The sequence below is a fragment of the Clinocottus analis genome, unplaced genomic scaffold (assembly GCF_023055335.1).
Source record: "Clinocottus analis isolate CAN_PGR_092001 unplaced genomic scaffold, fCliAna1.0.p SCAF_12, whole genome shotgun sequence".
In the NCBI taxonomy this organism is placed as follows: domain Eukaryota; kingdom Metazoa; phylum Chordata; class Actinopteri; order Perciformes; family Cottidae; genus Clinocottus; species Clinocottus analis.
Window position 1 is genome coordinate 12,668,971 of NW_027175843.1, and position 22,778 is coordinate 12,691,748.

The following is a 22,778-nucleotide window of genomic DNA, read 5'->3' on the forward strand; positions in this document are numbered from 1 at the left end:
CTATAGACTAAACTTAAAGAAATGTGCTTTATTGGAGAGATATATTACTCAGTTTCTTGCCAGAAAAGAACAATGATTCAGTAATATCCCCATCCTTGTACTGTGCCGGTTTTACATTGCTTTGGTCAAAACTCTATGTCTCTGTCAGGTCAAGAGATGAATGACTTCAGCCAGTATTAAATATGGAGCAACAAAGTGGGAAACAGCATGAAACAGCTCTGAGACACTGTACCTACACCACCAAGTCACAACACGACTCATCACTGAGGGCCAAGGACTGTGTGTGTGTGTGTGTTTATGTGTGTGCCATCCTCTGACTCAGAGGAGAGTGACAAAGCAGACCTACAGCTTGTCTACACAGCCTCGATATGTGTGAGTGTGTCGGTGTCTGATTTGCAGATGACACATCCAACCTACAAGGAGCACGCTCTCAGATTTTACAGCCAAGTTGTAGCAGCAATAGTGTCCTTACATGAAGCTTGTTGGGGCATTCCCATTACAGCTGCATCCTGTAGACCAGCCCGTTGCTCGTCTGGGATATTTATTTTCCCCTGAGCGAGAAACCATCACAAAGACCAAAATCATAACAAATTGAATGTCAAAAAGTGGTGTTTTCTTTTGGTGATAACTTAACTAACACTGTACAGCTCGGCTTAAACGGGACCAGCCAGGCTCAGGCACAGCGCAAGTAAAAAAAAAAAAAAAAAAACAAACAAAGACGTCGCGGTCGTGAAAATCATTTGTAAGTCACTTGTGTAGAGGAGAGTGAATACACAAACAGTGTAGCCGTAAGGAGAAAGTCGTTTTAACTTACTTCTGAAAAGAATGTATCCATTTCCACCGGTGCCCAAGCCTCTCGTCCCTTTGTAGTCTGAGTTCAGGGTACCACAGTCGAGGAGGAGAGAAAGCTGTATTCCCAAGTGATTTCCATCCGCGTCGTCAGGATAAAGAAAAGTTCTTCGTCCCGTCCCGTGGCTCAAAGGACTTGACCCATTTCCTGGTCATATGTTCGCCCACTTGAGAGTTCTCTTGCCTGTTAACATGAGTGTCCCGTGAAGCCTGTGTGGAGCCGAGCTGCTGTGTTTCTGCTGTCTAGTCGTTTCAATGAACCCGGCACATTATGCAGAGGGGCGGAGCCTGCAGGGCCACGGCCCCTCCCCTCGGCATACGCCCTTTTTGTGCCCATTCCCACAAAGGGTCTGATGATTTTAAAGCATGTGCTCGTTTCCCCGGCGTTATTCAACACACACACACACACACACGCACACACACACACACACACACACACACACACACACACACACACACACACGCACACACACACAGGTTGACACTTACAGGAATATAAAACGGGATTATATAAAGGAGAAATTGTTGCAAATGAATTGCAACGTACTGAATTCACTCTCAGTTGTCCAAATATGTGTGCTATACACTGAGGAGTCACTCTTTTGTATTTCCTCCTTTGGGAAAAATAAACTGAGAAGGAAGAGGAAGAGGAAGATCAGCAGTAGCTATGGTTTCTTTGTCAAAGATGTTTACGTGATGTAAATCACCAGGCAGTTTTTTTTGGAGAATATCAATGCTTTGTTATACAGACATTATGCAATATAGGTTGAACGTTTTGAGACTGGTCCAATGGATGGGACACTGGCTGGGGTATTTAAATATGACTCAGGCAGGCAAGTACACTATCAAATTGCTGATAGATGACATTAAATTCTTAGTAACAGATTTTTTACTAATTCATCAAAAATGTCAAACAATAGCCACCCTTAATCTTTGCTTACAAAACATAGTATTTTTGTACCGATAATACAAATTATTTAGTGGGAAAACTGGGATTTCATTATGGTGGTCATAAACTCCAAGAACCAACTGAAAAGTAGCTTGCTGATGCACAATTTTGCAGCTCTTAGCTTTTAGCCACTTTCTGTTTGTTTTTTTGGCCCACAGATTAATAATATGTATTGATTTGTGAAGGACCAGTACAGGAAAACAATAACAGTTGCAGTGTCAAATAAACAAATCTAATTTCCAAAATCAGTCCCTTGATGGTATTTATAGTTATTTCCTGCTTTTACAATCTTAAAATCAGTGCACATAGTAATCAAAACCACATACATTCACATTCATGTCAACACACAAACAAAAAAGACAAAAAAGACAAACAAACATGTATTAGCCTCAAAATCTGAGGCTAAGTAAAAACTTATGTGTTTTTTTAAATTACATATGTACTGATATTTTATTCTTAAGAGGGGTTTTGTTCTCTAATTTTTTATATTATTTATCCAGTGAGATTTTTGCATTGCAGCAAACAGTCACGTTAGGGCATTTAGATATTTGTGCACAAGCTAAACTAAACCAAGCTTTATTATTATTGTATGCTTTCCCCACAGTCACCAGATGGAATCTTACTGGTTGTCTTTTAAGCTTACAATCAATTCAGAGAAAAAAAAACACAAGCTTTTTAATCTGCACCCTTATGCCAGTAAAATCAGCCACCTCATGACCTGGGGATAACAGTGGATATACAGACACAAATTAATCTATATGCAATAGTCATGTAACAGATCCAGACTGGCAAATAGTGTCGTGTCCGTTATGTAATCAGGTTTGATTGTGTGGCAGCAAATACAAGTGACATGGCAGAGCGCAGTCTCTGCAATTCCTTTTGTAATGATGGTTTAGAGCTCTCAAAGCTCCTAGGGGCTTTTTGTTGTGTGCATTTTGTTCTCCCATTTAAAACAGAAATGCATCTTCTGCTCTTCTCCTCTACTATGTTGGACTTCCAGGGATTTGTGTTGTGGATGTATGGTAAAAAATGTGGTAATGTACTTTTGTGTCTGTACTAACAATGGTTGGTAGATCAACATGACAACAATATACAGATGTATATTAAAACATGTTGTCGGTACAACAAGTTTAATGTAGTAAATCAGTAATTCCTGATTATGAAGTGAAGAGCACCCAACGCAATCATTGTTTTGTGTTCTTGTAAGGACAAGAACAAAGAAGAGAACAATACTTGAACTTATCTTTGCCAAGGCCAAAGCTCAGAGACTGTTTGACTTTAGCACTGAAAGGGGGCTCATCCATGGATGTGTAAGGTTGGCAGATATGGACATAGCAGTAACATTTGCATCATATTTGATTATTACCATTTCTTTGGTACTATACTGAATTAAAAAATGGATAATATTTGCATTTCATATTTCATAGAGCTTATAAATGTTTCTGATAAGTAAATTGTGTGCAGTGCGTGTCATTTATTATCTTCACAAGGGCTAAAAATTACAGTCATTTTTAATACAGTTCATGACCGAAACATCCAGTATGCTTCGAAAAAGTTTAAGGTTCTGTAAGGATTCGGAGTGTACCAAATAAACATTGTCTGGGAACCGTTTACATCATGTCTCAAGTGAGTTGATGTTAATCATGAAATCAGGTATGAATGTCAACACTGACTGAGTCGTCACACTGACTGAGGAGTCATCAGGGTAGCATGTTGAGGATATTCAGCACTGCATTGACTAAGCATGACCCATTACCAATTCATCAAAACCTAACAATAGGGACAGAAGTGCTCTTTGAGTGAGTGATTGATTTGACCCCTCAATGTGAAAATGGGTAGATTTCACGCAAGGCTTTCTTTTACACTACCTGAGAGGACAAAGACAGCAAGAACAAAACACCCATTTGATCATCAAGATCCCCAGAGGGACTGGGGGAAGGGACAAGGATCATAAGACCTGTTGTCCTTGATTCCTGCTGGTCTCGATCAGTCAACATGTGCTGGTTTGGTCTTTTGACGAGAACAACTGTGCAGGTGAACACTGTTCAGTATTCAAAAAACACTTGTGGACCATCGCAGCAGGACAATGGCTCTGCATGTTGAAGAGGGAAGCAACCTGACTTTGCTCACATGAGACCAGGCACAGCAACAATATGTCAGAGCCAATGAACACTAAGTGACATTTGCTTCCAAACTACAGCCTTGTAACACATTGCTATCAGTGTCAGGGAGGTATTTTGAAAAAAGCATGTGGCAAAATTTATTTTTGCATTACTTTGGAAAAAAGTAATCCATAACCCTTTGTATATTTACTGAAGGGGACACCAGGCATACCAAACACTGACAATGATCAGCTGAGTGCAGGGTGTAGACTTAACATTTGTGTTCAGCGTGAAATTGGAAATCACAAGCAGATGTACTTTCATAATGGACGACGGTTATCGGTCTTTCATTCTGCAGGAGTGACAAATGCAATAAGGAGGTCATGTATTGTATTATATAAGGGGGAAAACAAGACATTAGAAGATGGAGTTGTAAGGAATATTTAACAGTATCAAAATGTTTTTAAAAGCTTTATAATGTTGTTATTTGCAAGTTGTAAAGTTAAGAAGCAGCACTGATATGGATCTAATTTACAATTGTTGCCCCCACTTCCTGCTCTTACAGCGTGCAATACATTTGTGTAAAGATATGTGGCTCCAGAAAGGCCTCTGTGCCCACATGCAATGTTCCCAACAAACAGAGCCAGGGGCTATATATATGCTATATATATATGCTATATATATGCTCTATATATATATATATATATATATATATATATATATATATATATATATATATATATATATATATATATATTATGATGTAATCCAACTGAGGTACTAAGCCAAGGTAATGTGACCATTTCAGATCAATAGCAGATTAAGCATGAAAACAGCGCATGAATTGTTAGGTATTATATATGTGGAGGGCTGTGATGACCCTCGTGTTAGACCTCAGGCAAAGTCATTCAGGTCGGAACACTTCAGCCTCATGTCAAACAATTAAGTCTGCTTCAGCACATGTGATGAAGGTCCCACTGGCTGAGAGCGACTGTTTGATTAGTCGCTAAACAGCCAAGAGCTGTTAGTCACATCCAGACCATAGTAATCACTTAACTGGAGGTTTGATTATGTAAAAAGCACCCATCCATGTATTCATGCCGGAACCCTGAGTTCCCTCTGAACAACAAGCACAACCATTGATCTATGCTCAGTTACGTCATTATATCATTGCCTGCTTTAAAAAAAAAAAATACTTCATGCAAAGTTAGTGGCAACATGTACAATTCATTAAAGTCCAAGCACTGAAAATCCATACACACTTTCTTTGTAGTTAGCTGAAAATATGAAATGTGTGATTGGTGTCAGACCTGCAATTACTGATGTTGTGTTAGACAATGTTTGAAATTTGACAGAGGGCTTTACAATCTGTGCAATATACCACACCTACTAGATATTTATTTTCAATTCAGGTGAGGGAAAAAAATATTTAAAAAACTTTAAATATCAAAATAATTAGAAACCTCAAGAGAAACAATATGATGTTAATAAGGTATATATGTATAATAGTATGTATAAAAAGATTATGTGTGAAGCTGAAGCTGAAGCTACACATTACACAGTCAAGTTTTTATGGAATGATATATTGTTGAATTACACTAATGAAATCGATGTGGTCATTGCGTATTCATCTTTTAGGATAGGAACCGTGTCAGGGGAGCAGTGCTTTATTGGACACACCCAGGAAACAAAGCAAACAAAGAAAGAGGGAGGGAGAAGTTATAACATTGATTGAAATAAATCTAGTTTATCTAAGATGGATGGCAAGAGAGGAAAAGAGGACCTGAACATTGTGATAAAAATGGAACATCTGACAATATCAGTAAACAAAGGCGGTTCAATCTTTATTGGATCACTCTCGCCGGCAGCATTGCCTTAATGTGTAAATATGGTCGATGACAAATCCTGGTGCCACATTTATTAAATTATGTGGCTGATCCTGGAACACCAAAGAACCAACGGGTCGCCAACTGAAAGCATTGCTCACACCTTTGTCAACATTGTCTGGTTCTCATGATGGAGGGCAAAAGACGATGGAACGAAAATATTCCGTAAACTGTAATGATTCAGTGGATTCAATTGTAAGTGGGTTTTCTTTTTCAATAAAAATGTTGTTTTTTTTCCAGGTTTATATAATGGAAAATAAATCTTGCTTATTAATGAAAGAAATACATCAAATCTAGAAAATATAAACAACCTTTTCTTTTGCAAAAGAAAAATGTTAAAGACTAAAAGTAAAAAATGTGGCACCATTTTTTTTAAAATTAAGGTGAAAGCTGGTGTGTTTTTTTAATCAACAAATACAATTCTGCAATGCATGTATTTCATTTAAAGGAACTGGAAAACAAAAGCACATGAAACAATTATCTAAACAAATAAAACAGGAGTCTCCAGCCGTGCTAGCAGCTCTGCACGCTGTACTTATGGATAGTGGAAATGAATGTCAATACAGAATTTCATGGCAATCCTTTTGATAGATCTGTCAGTCGGGACCAAAGTATTCCCTAACTCACTTTTCCATCGAGCCCTGCTGCTAGTGGCTTAAGGGTAAAAATAAAGCGAAGAAAGCTTATGGATCGATAGATCAACATAAGACAAGGAGGGGAAAGAACGCAATAAATACATTCATCGCTGACTAATTTTGGCCTAATAAGCCCCTCCATCAGCTTTGACAGCAGGGAGCAAGAATTCATAATATATCTCACCACAAACATTCCTCCTCAGACATGCTTACACCCCAAACACATACCGTACCTTCCTCGAGGCTGAGGAATGAGGCCCCGCTCATACACTTCCCATGCTCCCCCACACTGTCAACTTCCTGTTTGTTTATAGAGCTTCATGTGTCAGTGCTCCCACAGTAAGATTGTATTCTACCCCCTATATGGGCTCCTATATGTGGATTAATTGCTTTCAGAATCCTATCAAATTAAGCCAATGATGCAAAAAAACTGCTGAGTTTGTTATATCTGTTATAAAATGCAAACCTGCCACTGGACGTTTGTCATGTTGCTGGTATGTTATTGTTTATTGTTTAGTTTCTCAGAACAATTTTATCTCAGCGTCCAGAGCATCAGCATGAGTGAGCCCAGCAGTGACTCACTGGCCATTCAGAGCCTGAGAAAACAGACAGGGTACATTCCTCATCGTATCCTGAGCTCAGGACTGGTATGGAGAACGGTGGGGAATTCTCCAGCTTTGTCTCATATCAAGTGATTCAACTGTTTGAATCATAGACATCTGCCCCTTAACTACATCACGAATCAATGAACTTTAACTTACATGTTCAGGGTTGGCAAAGACAAACACTGTTGTTCAATATGTATATATCTCTACAGGCCATGTATTGATCTGAAAAATAATCCAGATCAGGCCTATATTTCCAGACTTGACAAAGCCAGAACAGGTTGTCCACTAATGTCAAAGTGTCATCAAGCTTTTCCCGATGGGCCGGGAAGCATCTTGCATTGCCTCTTTACTACCGTCCATCTGTACTCCTCATGACAAGTAAACTGTACTTTTCAACATAAAGAAGGGCCCCTTGATGGAGTGCCCTTTGACAGACCTTTGAGCAGTACCAAGCAAACTAATCTGTATTTCCGAGAGGTGGAAGTATGTGGGGGTAGGAATACACCTGCTTCCATCCGAAACAACAAAGAGGGCTTATCTCAGAGGTCAGTGGGGATCCAATCTAATTATAGACTCTGGGTATGACCTCATTGAGATGACTCCCGACCCCAGGGTGAGTGTTTCTCTATGTCTCCCATCATATTAGGGACAGGCCTCTCCAAACTGTCGGCATGACTGGTCCGTACCCTTACACAGTATTTAACTATCAACTGGGTTTTGCAAGTCGAATAATATGTTTTTTTAACCCTATGAAAAGTAATAAATGCAGCCTGATTGTAGCTCGATGGCTGTGACTGCAGCAATTAGAATTAAGTAGTTGCTGTGGTGTTTACATTAGTCTCAGTCACTTCCTTCAGACTTCCAGTTTTGCTACAGTATTTCAGTAAGTGGTTTTGTCCTCAGTGCATGATTCACTTGAGGTTTGTGGTTTGAACATCCGCTTTCCACAATCTCAGGGGCTTCAAAGATGGGATACTGAAAAGCTATCCTCGGGCACTACCATGCTCATAACCAAATTACAAGCCCATGTATGTCGTTCATCCTCTCATTCCCATGACAATTTACAGCGTCGGTGGGCGAACGAGCCAAAGAGCCATAGCATTTGTCCTATCTGCAGTTTCAATCAGTCGCCATTAGCAATTGCGAGCACCCACCCTTTCAGTCTTTTTAGCGTAGAGATTGGCGAATAAAGAGGCAGTGTGCAGGAAATGAGCCTATATGGACAATAATTACTGTTGAGTGGGTGGGACTGGAAAAAGACAAACCAAGTGGAAAAAGTATGTGTACATATGACCACCATGACAGGCCAGCAGGCTGATACAGTCATTATTAACCCAAATGAGCAACATCAACTGCTTTTAGTTTACATGACTGAGATAAACTGTTGTTCCCATTCAACATCAGCAGCTTCACTACCACTTAGGAGCTTTCTCGAACCATAATGATGTGCAAGCCAGCAGCAAATGTGTCCTTAAAGCATGTTTCATTTTCTATGAATGGGTCATCACAGTCAGGACTGCAACAGATGAAGTGACATGACAGATGTATTCATTTTTTGCTGGAAAAGTGCAATAAAACAGGTGCAATACTTGTCTTCAAGAACACTTAAGTAAAGAAAAAATGATCAGTGCTAATTAATTCATAGCAGTTAGACATAAATCCTGCTGTTTTTATATTAATATTTTTGAGATATAACAAAAGGGCATTTTAAAAATGAAGCTGAAGATAAAAGCACAACTCTTTTCAAGAAACTATGTATTCGTCGTCTCATCTCAATCAGGACCCTAATTTCATCAGCTCACTTTAGTTCCCATGAAGGTATGGAAGCGCCATCTAGTGCTCTAAATGAGTATGCAAAGTTATTACACATTTAATTGTTATCAGAAGTTTAACTGGAAATGTTCTGAAATCATCACACTAACATTACCATCTCTTCACAAAATGATAGTTCTGGTATTATAAGGGGATTGAACCTTTAAAGAAATGATGCAAGTTGTATGATGAAAGGTTGACATTTAACCATCATTCAAACAAAAGGACGAGGCAGAGCCATGTCCTGCAGCTATGATAAAGCAAAACCATTCCTGAACTGGCTGCTTTGTTATCTTGCTATGTCAAACACAATAGAATGGTTCTAAAGCTACATAATGCATAGTATGTTGTGACAGCATTACACCACTTGTTGGCACTCTGTTTGTTTCCTTCCCCTACACAGTTATTTACTTTAATTTGATTTAATATATTGATTTCATCATTATTTATTTGGGGTTGTTGACATGTATAGATATTCCATAAGGCTTTAAACAATGTATATACCATGCTGAACATATGCAGAAGGATTAATATGTCACTTAGTTTAAATCTTTTTTGTCACCTTAACATACACTGTAACTTAATCACACATGTCACTTAAACATACTCTTTAACACTCTAATGTTATTTGTTGTCTGAGCACTTTATCTTTACTTCATACTTAATTTAATACACATTGCACTGTGTTTTTCTTGACTGCTGATTGTTATTTGTCTCGTCTAACGTATTATGTCTAATGTTACACCTTCTGCTCAAGTAAATTCCTCGTTTGTGAAAACATTCCAGGCAATAAACCGTTTCTGATTCTGATTCTAATCAAATTAACAGTTTAGCATAAACAGTGACATCTAATAATAAAACTATAAAGACATTATTTTCGTAGATTGGAGTCAAAATATTTGTATTATTATATGTATTTGTTATCTATTCCCAAAATACCAAAAAGAGGACTGACTATCTATGAAACTTATGCCTTGAATGGGATGAACCATGCAGACCAGCGGGACCTTTTACAAGCAACCAGGACAAGGCTGGAGGTGAACTGTCGACCTTTAGGACCCGGCAGATGCCCAGTGATAATCACGTGACGGTGTTTAACGTCGATGATGCCGCTTCCCCCAGCACTTAAGTGAATACTGAATGTAACGTAACACACTTGAGTAACAAACATGAATTGGTACTAGCTTGATGCTTATGAATGATGAAGTAGTTTTCGGCGAGGTCCTCTCGAGAAGGCAGCGGACATGGCTGCTGGGGTCTTTCTCTTCGTTGCGGTGAACCTCGCTTGTTTATCCGTCAGTGGAATCTTGGTAAGGAAGAAACTAATAGTTGACTGACGTTACATTAATTATAGAAAAAGTCACCTGATCACATCCGTAGTTCCTGGAACTTGTTTAAAAAAAACTAAAGTAGAAACAGTTCTCTATTTAATCTTGGTTTTGGAGCAGTCTTTGAATTTAAGGCTGACCGATATAACGTGTACAATCTATTCTAGTTCTAATATTATTCCCTTAAGACAGATTCATTGTGATAAATACCACACTGTATGCAGTAGTCAGATATTTTACTTTACAAACAGCAATACCAGTGTACAAGTAACATTCCTGTAATCTCAGTTAAGTGCCTACGTATTGGCATCAAAATATACTTTATTAGTACCAAAAAGAGACAAATTTCAGGTTAATATAACAAATATCTGGGTTGCATGGTCAAGGTAAGGGTCTAATTTGGAATAATGTATATTCAGCTGTGCAACCTAACCTACAACAACATACCATAATGTATTAGTTGATTTTATATTTTGTATTAATAATCTAAATCTGCCAATTATGTCGTGAGACTCGGGACTAAAGCGGAGTTAAAAGCATAATATTTACCTCCAAAATGTAGTGGATCTATAGTAATACTATGTAAACTACAAGTGCCTCAAATGTTTTATTTGTACAGTACATGAGTAAGTACTACACCACTGATTGTATCTAGAGATTAGAGTGTCAATACAAACTTGAAGCTCTTAGATACAATGCCATCTCCTGCAGGTCTCTGGAGAAAGATCATTCTCTATAGACTACAAAAACAACTGTTTCCTCAAAGATGGGAAGCCTTTTCAGTACATCTCAGGTAGTATTCACTACTCCAGAATCCCACGGTACTACTGGAAGGACCGCCTCCTAAAGATGTACATGACTGGGCTCAATGCGATCCAAGTGTAAGTTTAATACATTGCATATTTTGCATTCGGGATACTCTTTCTTGACAGGACATTTATTCTGCCTCCACACAGATATGTACCCTGGAACTTCCATGAAACCGTACAGGGGGTCCAAAACTTTACAGGGGATCGAGATCTGGGGCATTTTTTGGATCTGGCCAATCAGACAGGTCTTCTGGTCATTTTGCGACCTGGACCGTACATCTGTGCGGAGTGGGAAATGGTGAGAAATATAGCTTTTTGAACAGATTAGTTCATAACATCCTCGCTGAAAGTACAATAAGTGATAAATCATAAAGATTGTGTCTTAAACCAAGAATTACAATGTGGAAATTGAGAAAATAAATATAACACTGGATATTACAGATTAAATCATGAAGTTTCAAATTAAAAGGTTTACCTGTCACAGTTTTGGAAGTGGAGATTTAAAATCAAAGTGAGCAATACTGTTGTTATTGAACAGTATGCTTTATTTGCTGCAGTCTTACATTGATGTTTGGTTTTTCTGCCCAGGGTGGACTCCCAGCGTGGCTACTTCAGAAACCAAACATCATTCTTCGCTCAGCTGACACAGGTATGACTACTGCACCTACTGCATGTGTGTTTGTTTTAGTTTTTATATATATATATACTATTATGCCATTGATTTGTTTTCCTCCAGATTATATCCAGGCAGTCAGCAACTGGCTTGCTGTTCTTCTTCCTAAAATGAAGCCTTGGCTGTACATCAACGGGGGCAACATCATCACCATCCAGGTAGAGCATGAAGTGTGTTTTGTATATATTACTATAATATTGGTTTTAATTATTCATCTTCTTTGGCTACAGGTGGAGAATGAATATGGAAGTTACTTCGCTTGTGACTATAACTACATGCGCCACCTGCGGACTCTGTTCCGCCTCTTTCTTGGGGAAGACACAGTCTTGTTCACCACTGATGGAAACACAGACAAGGAAATGGCATGTGGGACTCTGGAGGGATTGTATGCTACCGTGGACTTTGGCACAGGTTGGTATTGTATGAAAATCATTAACAAGATAGCACCCTATACTTTGTTGAAAAGTTGTAATTTCTCTAAATCATCCCTTAATACAGACACCAACATAACTCAAGCCTTCAGCCGGCAAAGACGGTTTGAACCTCAAGGGCCCCTGGTTAGTTGTATATTTATTCACTTATCTTAAAATGCAGTTATTACTGACTCCTCAAACCAAGCATATGATGGTCAAATGTTTTATATGATGTTGCAGGTAAACTCTGAGTTCTATACTGGCTGGTTGGACCACTGGGGAGACCAGCATGCTGTGGTTGATGCTCAGAAGGTCAGCAGAGTGCTAGAAGAAATGCTAATCATTGGGGCCAACGTTAACATGTATGTCCCCGAGAACACTTGCAAACATTTTCTAGCATTGTGCTAGATTTTCTTATTAATGAATCCCATGAATGAAGAATATTGCCAGCCATTTCTTTAGGATGCATCAACCACCGGTTTGAGATGAAACCGCTCCTACAAGGTGAAAAGTGTCCATTTACGTGACGAACAGTAAGTTTCCCCACTAAGTAACACATTCTTCCTCTCTTTCTTCTCAGGTACATGTTTGAAGGAGGTACTAACTTTGGCTACTGGAATGGTAAAGTCCTTGGTTTCATAATCAGTACCTCAGTTGTTTACATGGTTTAGATAAAGATGGAGGCTCAGCTCATGGAGCATTTGTTTCTTTGTAACTCCCCAAAGGTGCCGATCATGATACAAGGTTCCGCTCAGTGGTGACTAGTTATGATTACGACGCCCCGTTGTCTGAGGCGGGAGATCCTACAGAGAAGCTGTTGGCCATCAGAGATGTCATTAAGCAGGTAATATTAATTTAACTGCCACCCATTGAGGATGATGTCCTGATTACACTTGTTCTTATGTCTAGGACATGACTAATGCAACGCTATTTCTCTACAGTTTAGAGATATTCCCTCTGGCCCCATGCCACCAGCAACTCCTAAGTTTGCCTATGGCTTTGTGACCCTGAAAAAGGTAACATAATTTAAGCTTTTGAGGTGCCAGAGGTTGTGACTGATGCCAATAATGGCCAACTTTTCAGGTCGGCAACATCAACGGTTTGTTGAACACGCTCTCACCCCTCGGGCCGGTGAAATCCCAGTATCCTCTGACGTTTGAAGAGATGAAACAGGTATAGTATGTCTGTCTAAAAGGCAACAATGGGGGAGGGGACTGGTGTTGTAGTGGCATTAAACCTCTTGAAACGTGGAGAACTTCTAGATTATTGTGTCTGCAACCTGTCATGTCTATTGTGTTCAGTACTATGGATACATGCTTTATCGGACCACGTTGCCCCGGGACCTCTCGGAGCCTACGCCACTTATCTCTCCACTGAATGGGGTTCATGACCGTGCATATGTGTCCGTCAATGGGGTAAGCCTTCACAATGAACTTTTGTTGGCTAGCCAATCAGATTTGTCATGTCAGGTATAGGGAAAACATCACAGGTTAAATCTAGGCATGATTGTTTTCAAAAATGTCAGGTTGTGAAAATTTAAATTGTTCCTCAGTTATTTTTTTCATGTCCATACTCATTGAGTGATGTGTGAAAAGGTTTTCCAGGGTCTGTTGCAGAGAGACACTGTGCTGGTGATGAACGTAACTGGACAGCAGGGGGACACTTTGGACATCCTAGTTGAGAATATGGGCAGGGTGAACTTTGGCAGCAAGATCAACGACTACAAGGCAAGAAAACAATGTCCAATCCTGTAGACCGCAAAATTACTTTTTTATGCACACGCAATCACATCTACAACTGCAAAGACAGATATTCTCATAAGACTACTAATCTGTTCAATTACTTGTCGAATAGCAAAAAATGTATAACTAATATTTGTAATTATTCTTTGGCTTTTAAAAAGGACTGTAAAGATTGATAGAGCCATAGTATTGGGGTAGTTCCTGACAACCCTGAAATGATTATGAAAAAAATCCTATTGCTTGATGGTTACAATGTTATTCTGATCTACTTACAAAGTATAAGCTATTAAACAAAATGTATGTTCCTCAGGGCCTCTTGAGCAACTTGATCCTGGGTAGAGACGTACTGTCGAACTGGACGATCTACCCTTTGGACATTGATGGTGCCATCGCTGGAGGATGGCCTCATTCAGACAGTCAAAAGTCCTTCCCCGTCCCTAAGGACCAGTCAGTTGGACCAGTCCTGTACATGGGGACCTTACAGCCCAACGGCCTGGCCTGGGACACCTTTGTCAAGCTCCATGAATGGACAAAGGTAATGTTAATTTGTTTGTGTCTGTTAATTCCTATGTGGGTTTACCTCATTAATCCAGAGGGGAAAAATAATTCTCATCATTGGTCTTTTTTTTATATCAGGGTCAGATTTGGATTAATGGCATAAATCTGGGACGATACTGGCCAGCCAGGGGCCCTCAACAGACTCTTTATGTCCCCGGACCCCTGCTCAGCACTACCCTACCCAACAACATTACAGTGCTTGAGCTGGAAAGAGCCCCAGCACACCTGCGGGTTCTTTTCATGGACCGGCCTCAGATCAATGTCATTGCTGGAAAGTCTTAAGAGTTTTGTAGCACAACATTCAGCTGAAAGAATGTCACATCACAATATCTGAATAAAGCAAGTTTGATTAAAGCCAGGGCAAAAGCAGTCCTCTGAATAATTCATCTGACATGAGAAAATACATTTTTCTCGCATTATTTCAGTGGCACTATTATTCTTTACTTCAGATTTCAGTGTATCATTTGTAGCCAGTTCATAATCATAGCAATTCAATGTTGACTGCTTTAAAACAGCAGCCAGTTAGTTAACAAACTCAAATGATTTTGTCTTGAAAGGTTGAATAAACACCCAAGCTTGTAAAAGAATAACAACAACGTAACATTAGTTCTTTTTATTGCATTTGCTTAGTTCCCATTTCAATTGTTGCAGATACTGTGAATAAATACATGTATTATGTTTAATGTGTATTCTCCCAGTTGTCTTTATCTGACACTTCAATTTCAGATCCATGTTGATTAGGAAATAAAACTTGCACATTGGCAGGACGGCCAATATAGAACTCTATCAAGGCTGCATTATGTCACTTTCATTTTAAAGGAGGTAGCGTTCTTCCACATGAAGTCAAACAATAGAAATATATATATTTGGGTGTTAGGTCTTGCAAAGAGTGTGGGCTTTTCGATGTGCTTGGACACAGCTCGGGGTGCAGAACGAATACTCCAGGTAATGAAATGGGATCTTCTCAAGCAGACACTCTCCACAGAACCAGCACCTACTAGAGAAAGACACACAAAAGACACTTTATTTCTGCGTTAAAAAAAGAAGCCTTTACATTATTCCCTGACGCAAAGTCCCAAGTTACATTATGACTGCACTCAATGAGAGGATGACTCTTAGGGACTTACTTGACATTAGATGTTGCTGCTTGCTCTGCTAACCTCCTCTCTGCTGCCAGAGCTCTCTTAACAAAAAAAAAGAAGAAATAAAACAGTTAACATTTTCAAGGTTTTAAAAAACAACCTGTATATCAGATTAAATGCACATTAACTTACCTTTTCACGGTCTGTCAGAGATGCAAACCTCTTCTTTTCCTCTGCCTCTGCCTCTTGTTTCCTCTTTTCCTCCCTGTGCACTTTTTCTCTCTGTTTTTTTAATACCTTTTGCGCCTTTTTCTTTTCAGTCTTTTTGGATTCAATCTCTGCCGTTAGGGGCCCAGGAACCTACAGGTGTAAGTGTTAAAAGGAAAAAATAAGTGCTCTGCTTGTCATTTAATGGCAGACATGTTAAAGTCAGACTACAATCTTACCTGTGCCTTGACGTAGTCATATTTGTCAGGATTCTCACCCATGTATTTACGAAAGACATTCCTTGTGTCTTTGTCTGGGCAGACAATATATGGCGTCTGCCCTTTTTTATCCCTGTAAAGGAATATTTCCGAAATAATGTTTAAGATTGGGCATGAAATCACTGTGTTCACTACAATTGCTGCATATGATCACACAGAAATTTGAATCATTACTACACTTGAATATATCCTTTTTATACCTGCAGGCCGGGTCTGCTCCTGCATCCAGGAGCAGCCTGACCACTGCCTTTTGTGCAGCGGCTGAGGCAACATGCAGCAAAGTGAACCCTGACGAGTCTATGGGCTGATTGAGGAGAATTAGAGGACTTGGGAGATCAGAAGGGTTGCTCTCCGACTGGTCCTGACTCTGTGACATTTCTCCAGGTAGCTGAAGGAGCGCACGTAGACTGTCCACATCCCCAACCTTACAGGCTGTGAACATTTCATCCCTCAGGCCATACTCTGATGCTGCATCAACACTTCCTATGGACACAGAAAGCTAAATAAGTATCTTAAATATCACGAAGTGGATAAAATAAGTATTGAACACGTCAACATTTTGCTCAGTAAATATATTTCTAAAAAGGTGCTATTGACATGAAATTGTCCCCAGATGATGGTGCAACATAATGAACAATAGTGAAATAGAAGCACTTCATCACCTTCTAGTTGCTTCTTACTCTGTGCTTTCCCCTTCCTCTTGTGCTTTGTTTGCATCTCTTGAGCGGCTTCTTCTTTAGGTGGTGCCTCAATCACTTCTTCTTGATTGTCTGATTCTGTGGGACTCAATTCTGTAACACATGGATGGGACATTTAATACATCTTGCAGAACCTTTATGTGATAAATAAGCATTCCTTGGCATTCTGTAATGTAGCTATAGCCATCTCTGTGACCTACCCGCATTTTGCAGTTTGGATTCCTTCTTCTTTCTCCTGTTTCTTCTTCTGTGCCCGGAGGGATTGGTTTCAAAATCCTTGAGGTGCAGAGTTCCTATGGTCAGCTCCATCATCTCCAGCTGGATGTCTCCAACCTCTTCTTCACCAGATCTAGCATGGTTTTCATCTGCTGATGCCAAAAATAAAGAAAGTGGGCTGAAATACCAAAATGCACAGTAAATAAATGTGTTGAAACAGCAATAATGTGAACTCCTAAGTATTTGACCAACATCATGCTCAATAGATTGTCAGTCCATAGTGTACACATGAGCATGTGTACACTTGTGCATGATGTGCATGATAACCTCTTAAGCTTACCTTTCTCTTGATCTGTATTTATTTGTGCTGTTGGTTTAACAGATTTTTTCCAGGCCTTCCTAGATGGAGCAAGGACTGCAGACATGTTTGTGTCTTTCCCTGCAACAAGACATTTGGCAAACAGTATTGATTATACCCTGGCTGTATGACAATGAGCAGATAGATAACATGTCATTATTCCATGGATATATAATTCAGCTTACCATAAACATGGACAGTGGAAAGCACCTCATGTGCCCTCTTTGCCTCCCGAAAGGTTGCCCTGCGTGTGGCAAAGGGGATTGTGTGGATCCTGGGATCTTTTTTGTCAAACGGAGGTGCACGACCACCAAAAAAGATGTTTTTATTGTAGCTGGGAGCTCGTACAAATATTGCCGAGGCTTCCTTCAAGTGTTCAGCCCAGCTGACTAGAAGATCCTGAATCTCCTGCAAAATGTTATACAAGTGTTTAGTGTGTGCACATGAAAAACAAGCTACCTCACCTTATAATTGAATTGTAGAAAACACAGCGAAAAAAAAAAAAGAATGATTACATCAAAACATGTTTCATGGTTTACGCTCAAACCAAATTATCTCTGTGAAAAGGAGGATAAATACCCCAACGAAAACTTATTTGCTACAAGAGGAAAAAAAAGTAAAGAGTAGCATGGATCCTCGATAGCAAAATGAGTTTGTACTCAGTAAATAAAAAAGTATCTCTAACTATCATTGTAAAGGAAGAAATGACAATGAACTGTAAGCATGCCTTGACCAGCGCCGCCTCATTGTGTCTTCTCAGAGCGGCTCCTGCAGACTTTGGCGTGTGACTGCGATTCTGAGAGTCTTTGAGTCCTTGAGCCGTGCCGCGCTTCGCTCGCACCGTGTAGCGGTGGAAGGTCTTATGCTGAAGGACGTCTTTTCTGTAATTCAACATATTTTGTTGGACAGATGCTCACACACTACTAAGCTAACTTTTACAGGGTCCCCACACATTAAGATTTCAAAAACCATTCACAACCCATTAATACACAACCACAAGTGAAAATACTTTACTCTACATGACCGATTGTACTAGCAGTGTATTCTTTAAGCCTTTACTGTGAATATCCAAAGAGAATAAAGTCAGGATTATGTTCCATTATGTGCAAGGTTATCAACAGCAGACTACTGTAAAAATGTGTATTTATTATACAATATTTAATTCTTACTTATTCCATGGCATAACCAAACAGTTGTTCCCTCATACTCACCCTTGGAATACAGCGCCAGCAAAGTGGCCTCCACCTGTCATGAGAATGACCCACACAGTCTTCTCACTTATGGCTGTCAAGAAGGATCCTACTTCTTGCTCCTCGTCCAACTGAAATATTACAGGAACAGAACGAAAAATAACATACATGACATGTCCGTGAACATACACATCACACGCACTGTACCCGCGGGGCCTCACCTCTCCCTGGAGAATGCAGCGGTGCACTGTTAGATATTGTCCAGCTGAGTTCTGGAAAACCACCTTGCTGGAATGCCGGCCAGTAAATAAACTGGTTTCAACTGAGCTGTCATTATCAGTGCCAGTGACATTGCTGCTTGTTCCTCCACTCTCACTATCCGAGTCCTCTGAATCAGAGTCCGAGCCCGAGATACTTGACATGTCACCTGTAAATCAATAAATGAAAATCAAAACCAGTGCTACAAGCTATACAATTGCTTGTGTTCAGTGTGCAAGACTCTGGTTTCCTCACCGGCTCCAGTCTTCTTTTCAAATTCCTCAGCTGTGACGGGTGGCATCGCCGAAATCTTTAGTCTCAAGTTGAAACGATGCCAGTCAAGCTTGTAGTGCTCCGTCTGAAATGTAAAAGACAACGTTTTAGTCGACCAATGCTTGTGTACAGTCTACAGTACATTAGCAGATACTATCATATTAATAGAGAAAAGTTTGCAGTTGTGTTTTCACCTGTTCCTCGCGACTGATAAAGGTGCATCTGCAGGCTGAGCAGACCATCTTGTCTGACACCTCTCTAACCAGGCTAGACTCCCGCTCTCTGTCATCCTCTGGGGATTTGTCTTCCAACTCTATAAGGAAGGCTTTTAATGTTAGCTTCAAATAGACGGAAAATGACGGTCTTTGCTACAGAAACCACAGCTACAATTCATACATACCGTCTGAGGCCGGGTCATTGTTTACAGCCTGCCCCAGGACGGGGTTCACTCCTCGCAGTCCGTCCAGAGCCTCATCGTTTGGGCACAAATGAAAGATGGAGAGGTACTCGACACCAGTCGTCATATTCTGCATCTCATTGGCCTGCCAAGTTAGGACATAAGAAACAGAAAAACAGACTGTAAGTTTAATCGGAGTTGTCCAAAACAATACGTTTTCGTTTCGGAATTTGCCACAATAAGTAACGTCTAGGCTGCAGTTAAAAGCTTAGTCTAGCTCTTACAATATTGTTGTCATGAGCTGGCAACAGACTGCAAACTCGTTTGACCCTATTGTGAAAGCTAACGTTATCTCAGCTGATGTAACATTCACTGCTCTTTGAACGCCACATGTAGCAGTGACTAATAGCCATTATCTTAAAATATAAAGGTCTGCCGTCTATTTTTTTCTAATAGGTAATTTAGTGTATTACAGCTTGTGTAAGTTACAATTAACTAACTTAAAAATAGTCATCAACTTACCATAAAAAATATGTTTCGAAAAGCAGTGCTGCTAACGTTGCGTTACCTCGTTTCCTCATAATATATCTACGGAAACCCGAAAGGGACAATATCGCGTCAACAAGAAAGCGTCCACAGCAGGCAGTGGACTTCAAGGCGGAACGTAGAAGTACATTTACTTTGAAAGGAGGGACAATTTGAGCTTACTGGTACTTTACTTGAGTATTTCCATGACTCCACTACAATCTAAAACAGATATAGTTTTCGTCATTACATTTATTTGATCACTTTAGTTCGTTATTTTATTTATATGTGTCTTTTATAGGTATAGATTTTGATTGAATTGTGATTTATTGTCCTAAGTTAAGATGCCCAGTAGTTGTGTGATCTACCCCCACTTTATTCATCACCAATTACTATCTATTAACTCTTAAGTGGGCCATTCTGCATGATGAGCGCTTTACTTTTGTTACTTGAATTAGATTTTGATTCCAATCTGTTTACATAGATATTGTGTCAATGCGGGACTTCAACTTGTAACAAAGTGTGTTTATGCTGTGGTACATTAAGCTGTTCCCGTTTCTTGTTAAATAGTAAGGCTAATAGTAAGGCTAATAATAATAAGGAAATACAGTATACTGTAAATTAAGTGTTGAAATAAAGAGGGGAGTTTTTTGACAGATGGCCTATTATTGTGTGAAACAACCACTCAACTAATTATGATACATTATGCAAGTAGATTTAAGCATTGTCACAGTTAGTCAGGCAAACAGACCAGGTGTATCAATGACTCAATTATCCTTATAGATACAAGATTCTTATTTTTCAGTATTAAGCCCTGTTTTACTAGTACGACCACTTGCTTGGTGTTTTCAACAAACCAAATATTAATACCTAAAGAGATAACTTACTGGGCTATTAAATGCAATAACTTCTGGGACAAGATCAAATCAAACATTTTATTAGGTGAAACTAAAAATAGACACAAGGATTTATGAATGCAATGAAAAATAAACACGCCTCTAATCTTTGGAAATGAACGTTACATTTCTGAGTCACTTGGGTTTGCGTCGATGTCTCTTTGACTTGATAGTTGGTGCTTGGATCAAAGCTTGTGCTGTTGGCAAAGAAAGACAGCCGATTACAAACTACTGTATTTCAAATCCAAGTTTATTATGCTCCAAGCTCCCCTTACCGGCCATATTATGAGCCTTTGTCTCTGCCAGATGCCCTTTCACCTCCCGAATTTCAGCAGCAAGACTTCTTGCTTTGTTTGTGATGCGCTCACTCCTTTCCTTCAAATCATTCCTTTGTTTTCTGAAAGACAATGAGTATAATGAAATTATTCTGGACAGGGTTTATAAAAGGTTACACTTTCACTCTCTATATGCATGGAGCACAGCACATTAACCTTTCCTCAGAGTCTTGTCCATTCGCTTGTTCAGAAAGGTGCTTTTCCTCTTGCAGCAGCTGACCCAGTGGCATCAATGAATCTAAAATGTCATCTTTTCCCATCGTCAGATCCATTCTCCGCACAGTTTCTACTTCACTGCAAATGAGAACAGGACTCATAAAACAAATAAAAATTGAACAAAGTCACAACTGTATGATATGATAGTCTATTAAGTAGTGTATGGTCAACCTTTAGTGAAGCTAAAACAACTGTTGGGTAACAGGACGCTAAGCAACTTGGGTTGATCATGTAAAAAGGATCCATAGTCCGCTCCTTAGCATGATACAACACATCCAATACATACTTCTCATGGAAGTCATTTTGACTATTTCTCTACTATAAGTAAAAATGTCTGTTGCGATGAAGGTATTGAAATGCAGCTGTGTCTTTACATTTGGTAAGCGTGCTGCATATAACCAGAGATTGGCACTAGAGCAGGGGCCTTACTTGTATAGCACCAATTAGGCCATGGTTGATAGTATGAACGAACTTAAATTTGTACGTTTGTTAAAACCTACAGTCACCCATGGGCCAAACCAACTACTGCAACATGAAAAACTGAACATGAACTCTAGAGTCAATGGTGTGCTTTTCTGTGTTTGTTATTTAAAGATAGAACCACGTTTTCATACCCATACTAAAAACCATATGCCATCGTGTGAAACAACGACTCCCCATTCTTCCCAAAAAAGCAAATTCAATACACCACAAATTAACCACTCACGCTAAATACGTGGACTATAATAAAAGGTAAAAGTACCATTGAATTATCTCTTCTTCAATACGCAGTCTTTTTTGTTTGACCTCGGCCAGTCCAGAAATGTGTTCTTGGATGGCATGCTGCAGTTCTTTGATCTGCTCCTGCAATTTAATGAGAGGGGAGTCGCAGCGTTTTGTTACATACCGTAAATTAGTTTCTGAGAAAGAGGTAACTAACACTCGTTATTATGTTGGCAAGCTTCCCTTGCAGCTCCTTTAGCCGTCACGTGAATGCAATCTTCCTTGATTCGTTTGTAACTTTAACATTAGCGTATTTCGCCGACATCAAACTTTGCACATGGAATGATAAATGAGCTAACTAAGTTATCATTGACCTATGCAAGTTACTTGGCACACAATAGCATTCGCATCAACCTACCGTAGAATCACAGTGTTGTGACTGAACTGTATGGCCAAAAAAAGCGGGCATGATGTAATTTGTTACGTAACTGATTCCTAAATTCTCTACCACTATTTATACAACTGCGGTACCGGGAATCGAACCAGGGCCTGTCTTTCTGCAGGCTGCGTTTATATTCAGTTACTTCTTGTCATTCTGTCAGAGCCCGGATAGCTCAGTCGGTAGAGCATCAGACTTTTAATCTGAGGGTCCAGGGTTCAAGTCCCTGTTCGGGCGGTATTTTTTTTTCTTTTTCTTTTTTACAATTTATTTAGAACGATAACATATAATATGCTATTAACAAGTGTGTTTTGCAATAGTAAATTATCATCTGAAATTAGCAG

General features: G+C 39.5%; 3 protein-coding genes and 1 non-coding gene across 6 annotated transcripts in view; 2 read left to right on the forward strand and 2 right to left on the reverse strand.

Annotated features, from left to right (window-relative positions):
* The window catches only part of myo10l3 (myosin X, like 3), a 50,341-nt gene extending 49,314 nt beyond the window's left edge, over positions 1 to 1,027 (reverse strand). Inside the window, exon 1 of the mRNA XM_068572532.1 lies at positions 815 to 1,027. Within this exon, the coding sequence (XP_068428633.1) occupies positions 815 to 835 (21 nt within the window). The 5' untranslated portion in view covers positions 836 to 1,027. The remainder of the gene's footprint in view (positions 1 to 814) is intronic.
* Positions 1,028 to 9,982: 8,955 nt separating this feature from the next.
* glb1l (galactosidase, beta 1-like) lies at positions 9,983 to 14,722 on the forward strand. The gene is made up of 16 exons (XM_068572632.1): positions 9,983 to 10,151; positions 10,881 to 11,050; positions 11,126 to 11,276; positions 11,567 to 11,627; positions 11,715 to 11,809; positions 11,882 to 12,062; positions 12,150 to 12,208; positions 12,305 to 12,426; positions 12,645 to 12,685; positions 12,790 to 12,908; positions 13,006 to 13,080; positions 13,148 to 13,237; positions 13,366 to 13,479; positions 13,660 to 13,791; positions 14,117 to 14,341; positions 14,443 to 14,722. The coding sequence occupies exons 1-16, from the start codon at positions 10,086 to 10,088 to the stop codon at positions 14,644 to 14,646; spliced, it is 1,905 nt and encodes a 634-aa protein (XP_068428733.1). The 5' UTR covers positions 9,983 to 10,085; the 3' UTR covers positions 14,647 to 14,722.
* A 257-nt stretch (positions 14,723 to 14,979) lies between these two features.
* On the reverse strand, positions 14,980 to 19,905 carry ankzf1 (ankyrin repeat and zinc finger peptidyl tRNA hydrolase 1). Of its 3 annotated transcripts, none has more exons than XM_068572630.1 (16): positions 19,844 to 19,905; positions 19,325 to 19,466; positions 19,119 to 19,237; positions 18,907 to 19,009; positions 18,615 to 18,820; positions 18,415 to 18,524; positions 17,931 to 18,084; positions 17,389 to 17,611; positions 17,186 to 17,284; positions 16,830 to 16,994; positions 16,594 to 16,722; positions 16,132 to 16,414; positions 15,893 to 16,004; positions 15,639 to 15,806; positions 15,492 to 15,547; positions 14,980 to 15,361 (listed from the first exon to the last, which is right to left on the reverse strand). In XM_068572630.1, exons 1-16 carry the CDS (start codon positions 19,844 to 19,846, stop codon positions 15,238 to 15,240), a joined length of 2,196 nt encoding a protein of 731 aa, XP_068428731.1. In that variant the 5' UTR covers positions 19,847 to 19,905; the 3' UTR covers positions 14,980 to 15,237. The 3 variants fall into 3 exon arrangements, with proteins under 3 accessions (XP_068428731.1, XP_068428732.1, XP_068428730.1); XM_068572631.1 differs by having other exon boundaries at positions 16,612 to 16,722; positions 16,830 to 16,997; XM_068572629.1 differs by having other exon boundaries at positions 16,830 to 16,997.
* Positions 19,906 to 22,598: 2,693 nt separating this feature from the next.
* trnak-uuu (transfer RNA lysine (anticodon UUU)) lies at positions 22,599 to 22,671 on the forward strand. Its single transcript has one exon. It is a non-coding gene; the product is annotated as a tRNA-Lys (tRNA).
* The last annotated feature ends 107 nt before the right edge of the window (positions 22,672 to 22,778 follow it).

What these genes read in the sequence shown, in the direction of transcription:
- glb1l (XM_068572632.1), top strand. Translation starts at nt 10,086, where the DNA reads ATGGCTGCTGGGGTCTTTCTCTTCGTTGCGGTGAACCTCGCTTGTTTA. An exon ending in TAACTTTGGCTACTGGAATG is followed by an intron (nt 12,686 to 12,789) that starts GTAAAGTCCTTG and finishes AACTCCCCAAAG; the next exon opens with GTGCCGATCATGATACAAGG. An exon ending in GCAAGATCAACGACTACAAG is followed by an intron (nt 13,792 to 14,116) that starts GCAAGAAAACAA and finishes TATGTTCCTCAG; the next exon opens with GGCCTCTTGAGCAACTTGAT.
- ankzf1 (XM_068572629.1), bottom strand. An exon ending in GCTGGCGCTGTATTCCAAGG is followed by an intron (nt 18,085 to 18,414) that starts GTGAGTATGAGG and finishes GTTGAATTACAG; the next exon opens with AAAAGACGTCCTTCAGCATA. An exon ending in TTCCACTGTCCATGTTTATG is followed by an intron (nt 17,285 to 17,388) that starts GTAAGCTGAATT and finishes GTCTTGTTGCAG; the next exon opens with GGAAAGACACAAACATGTCT.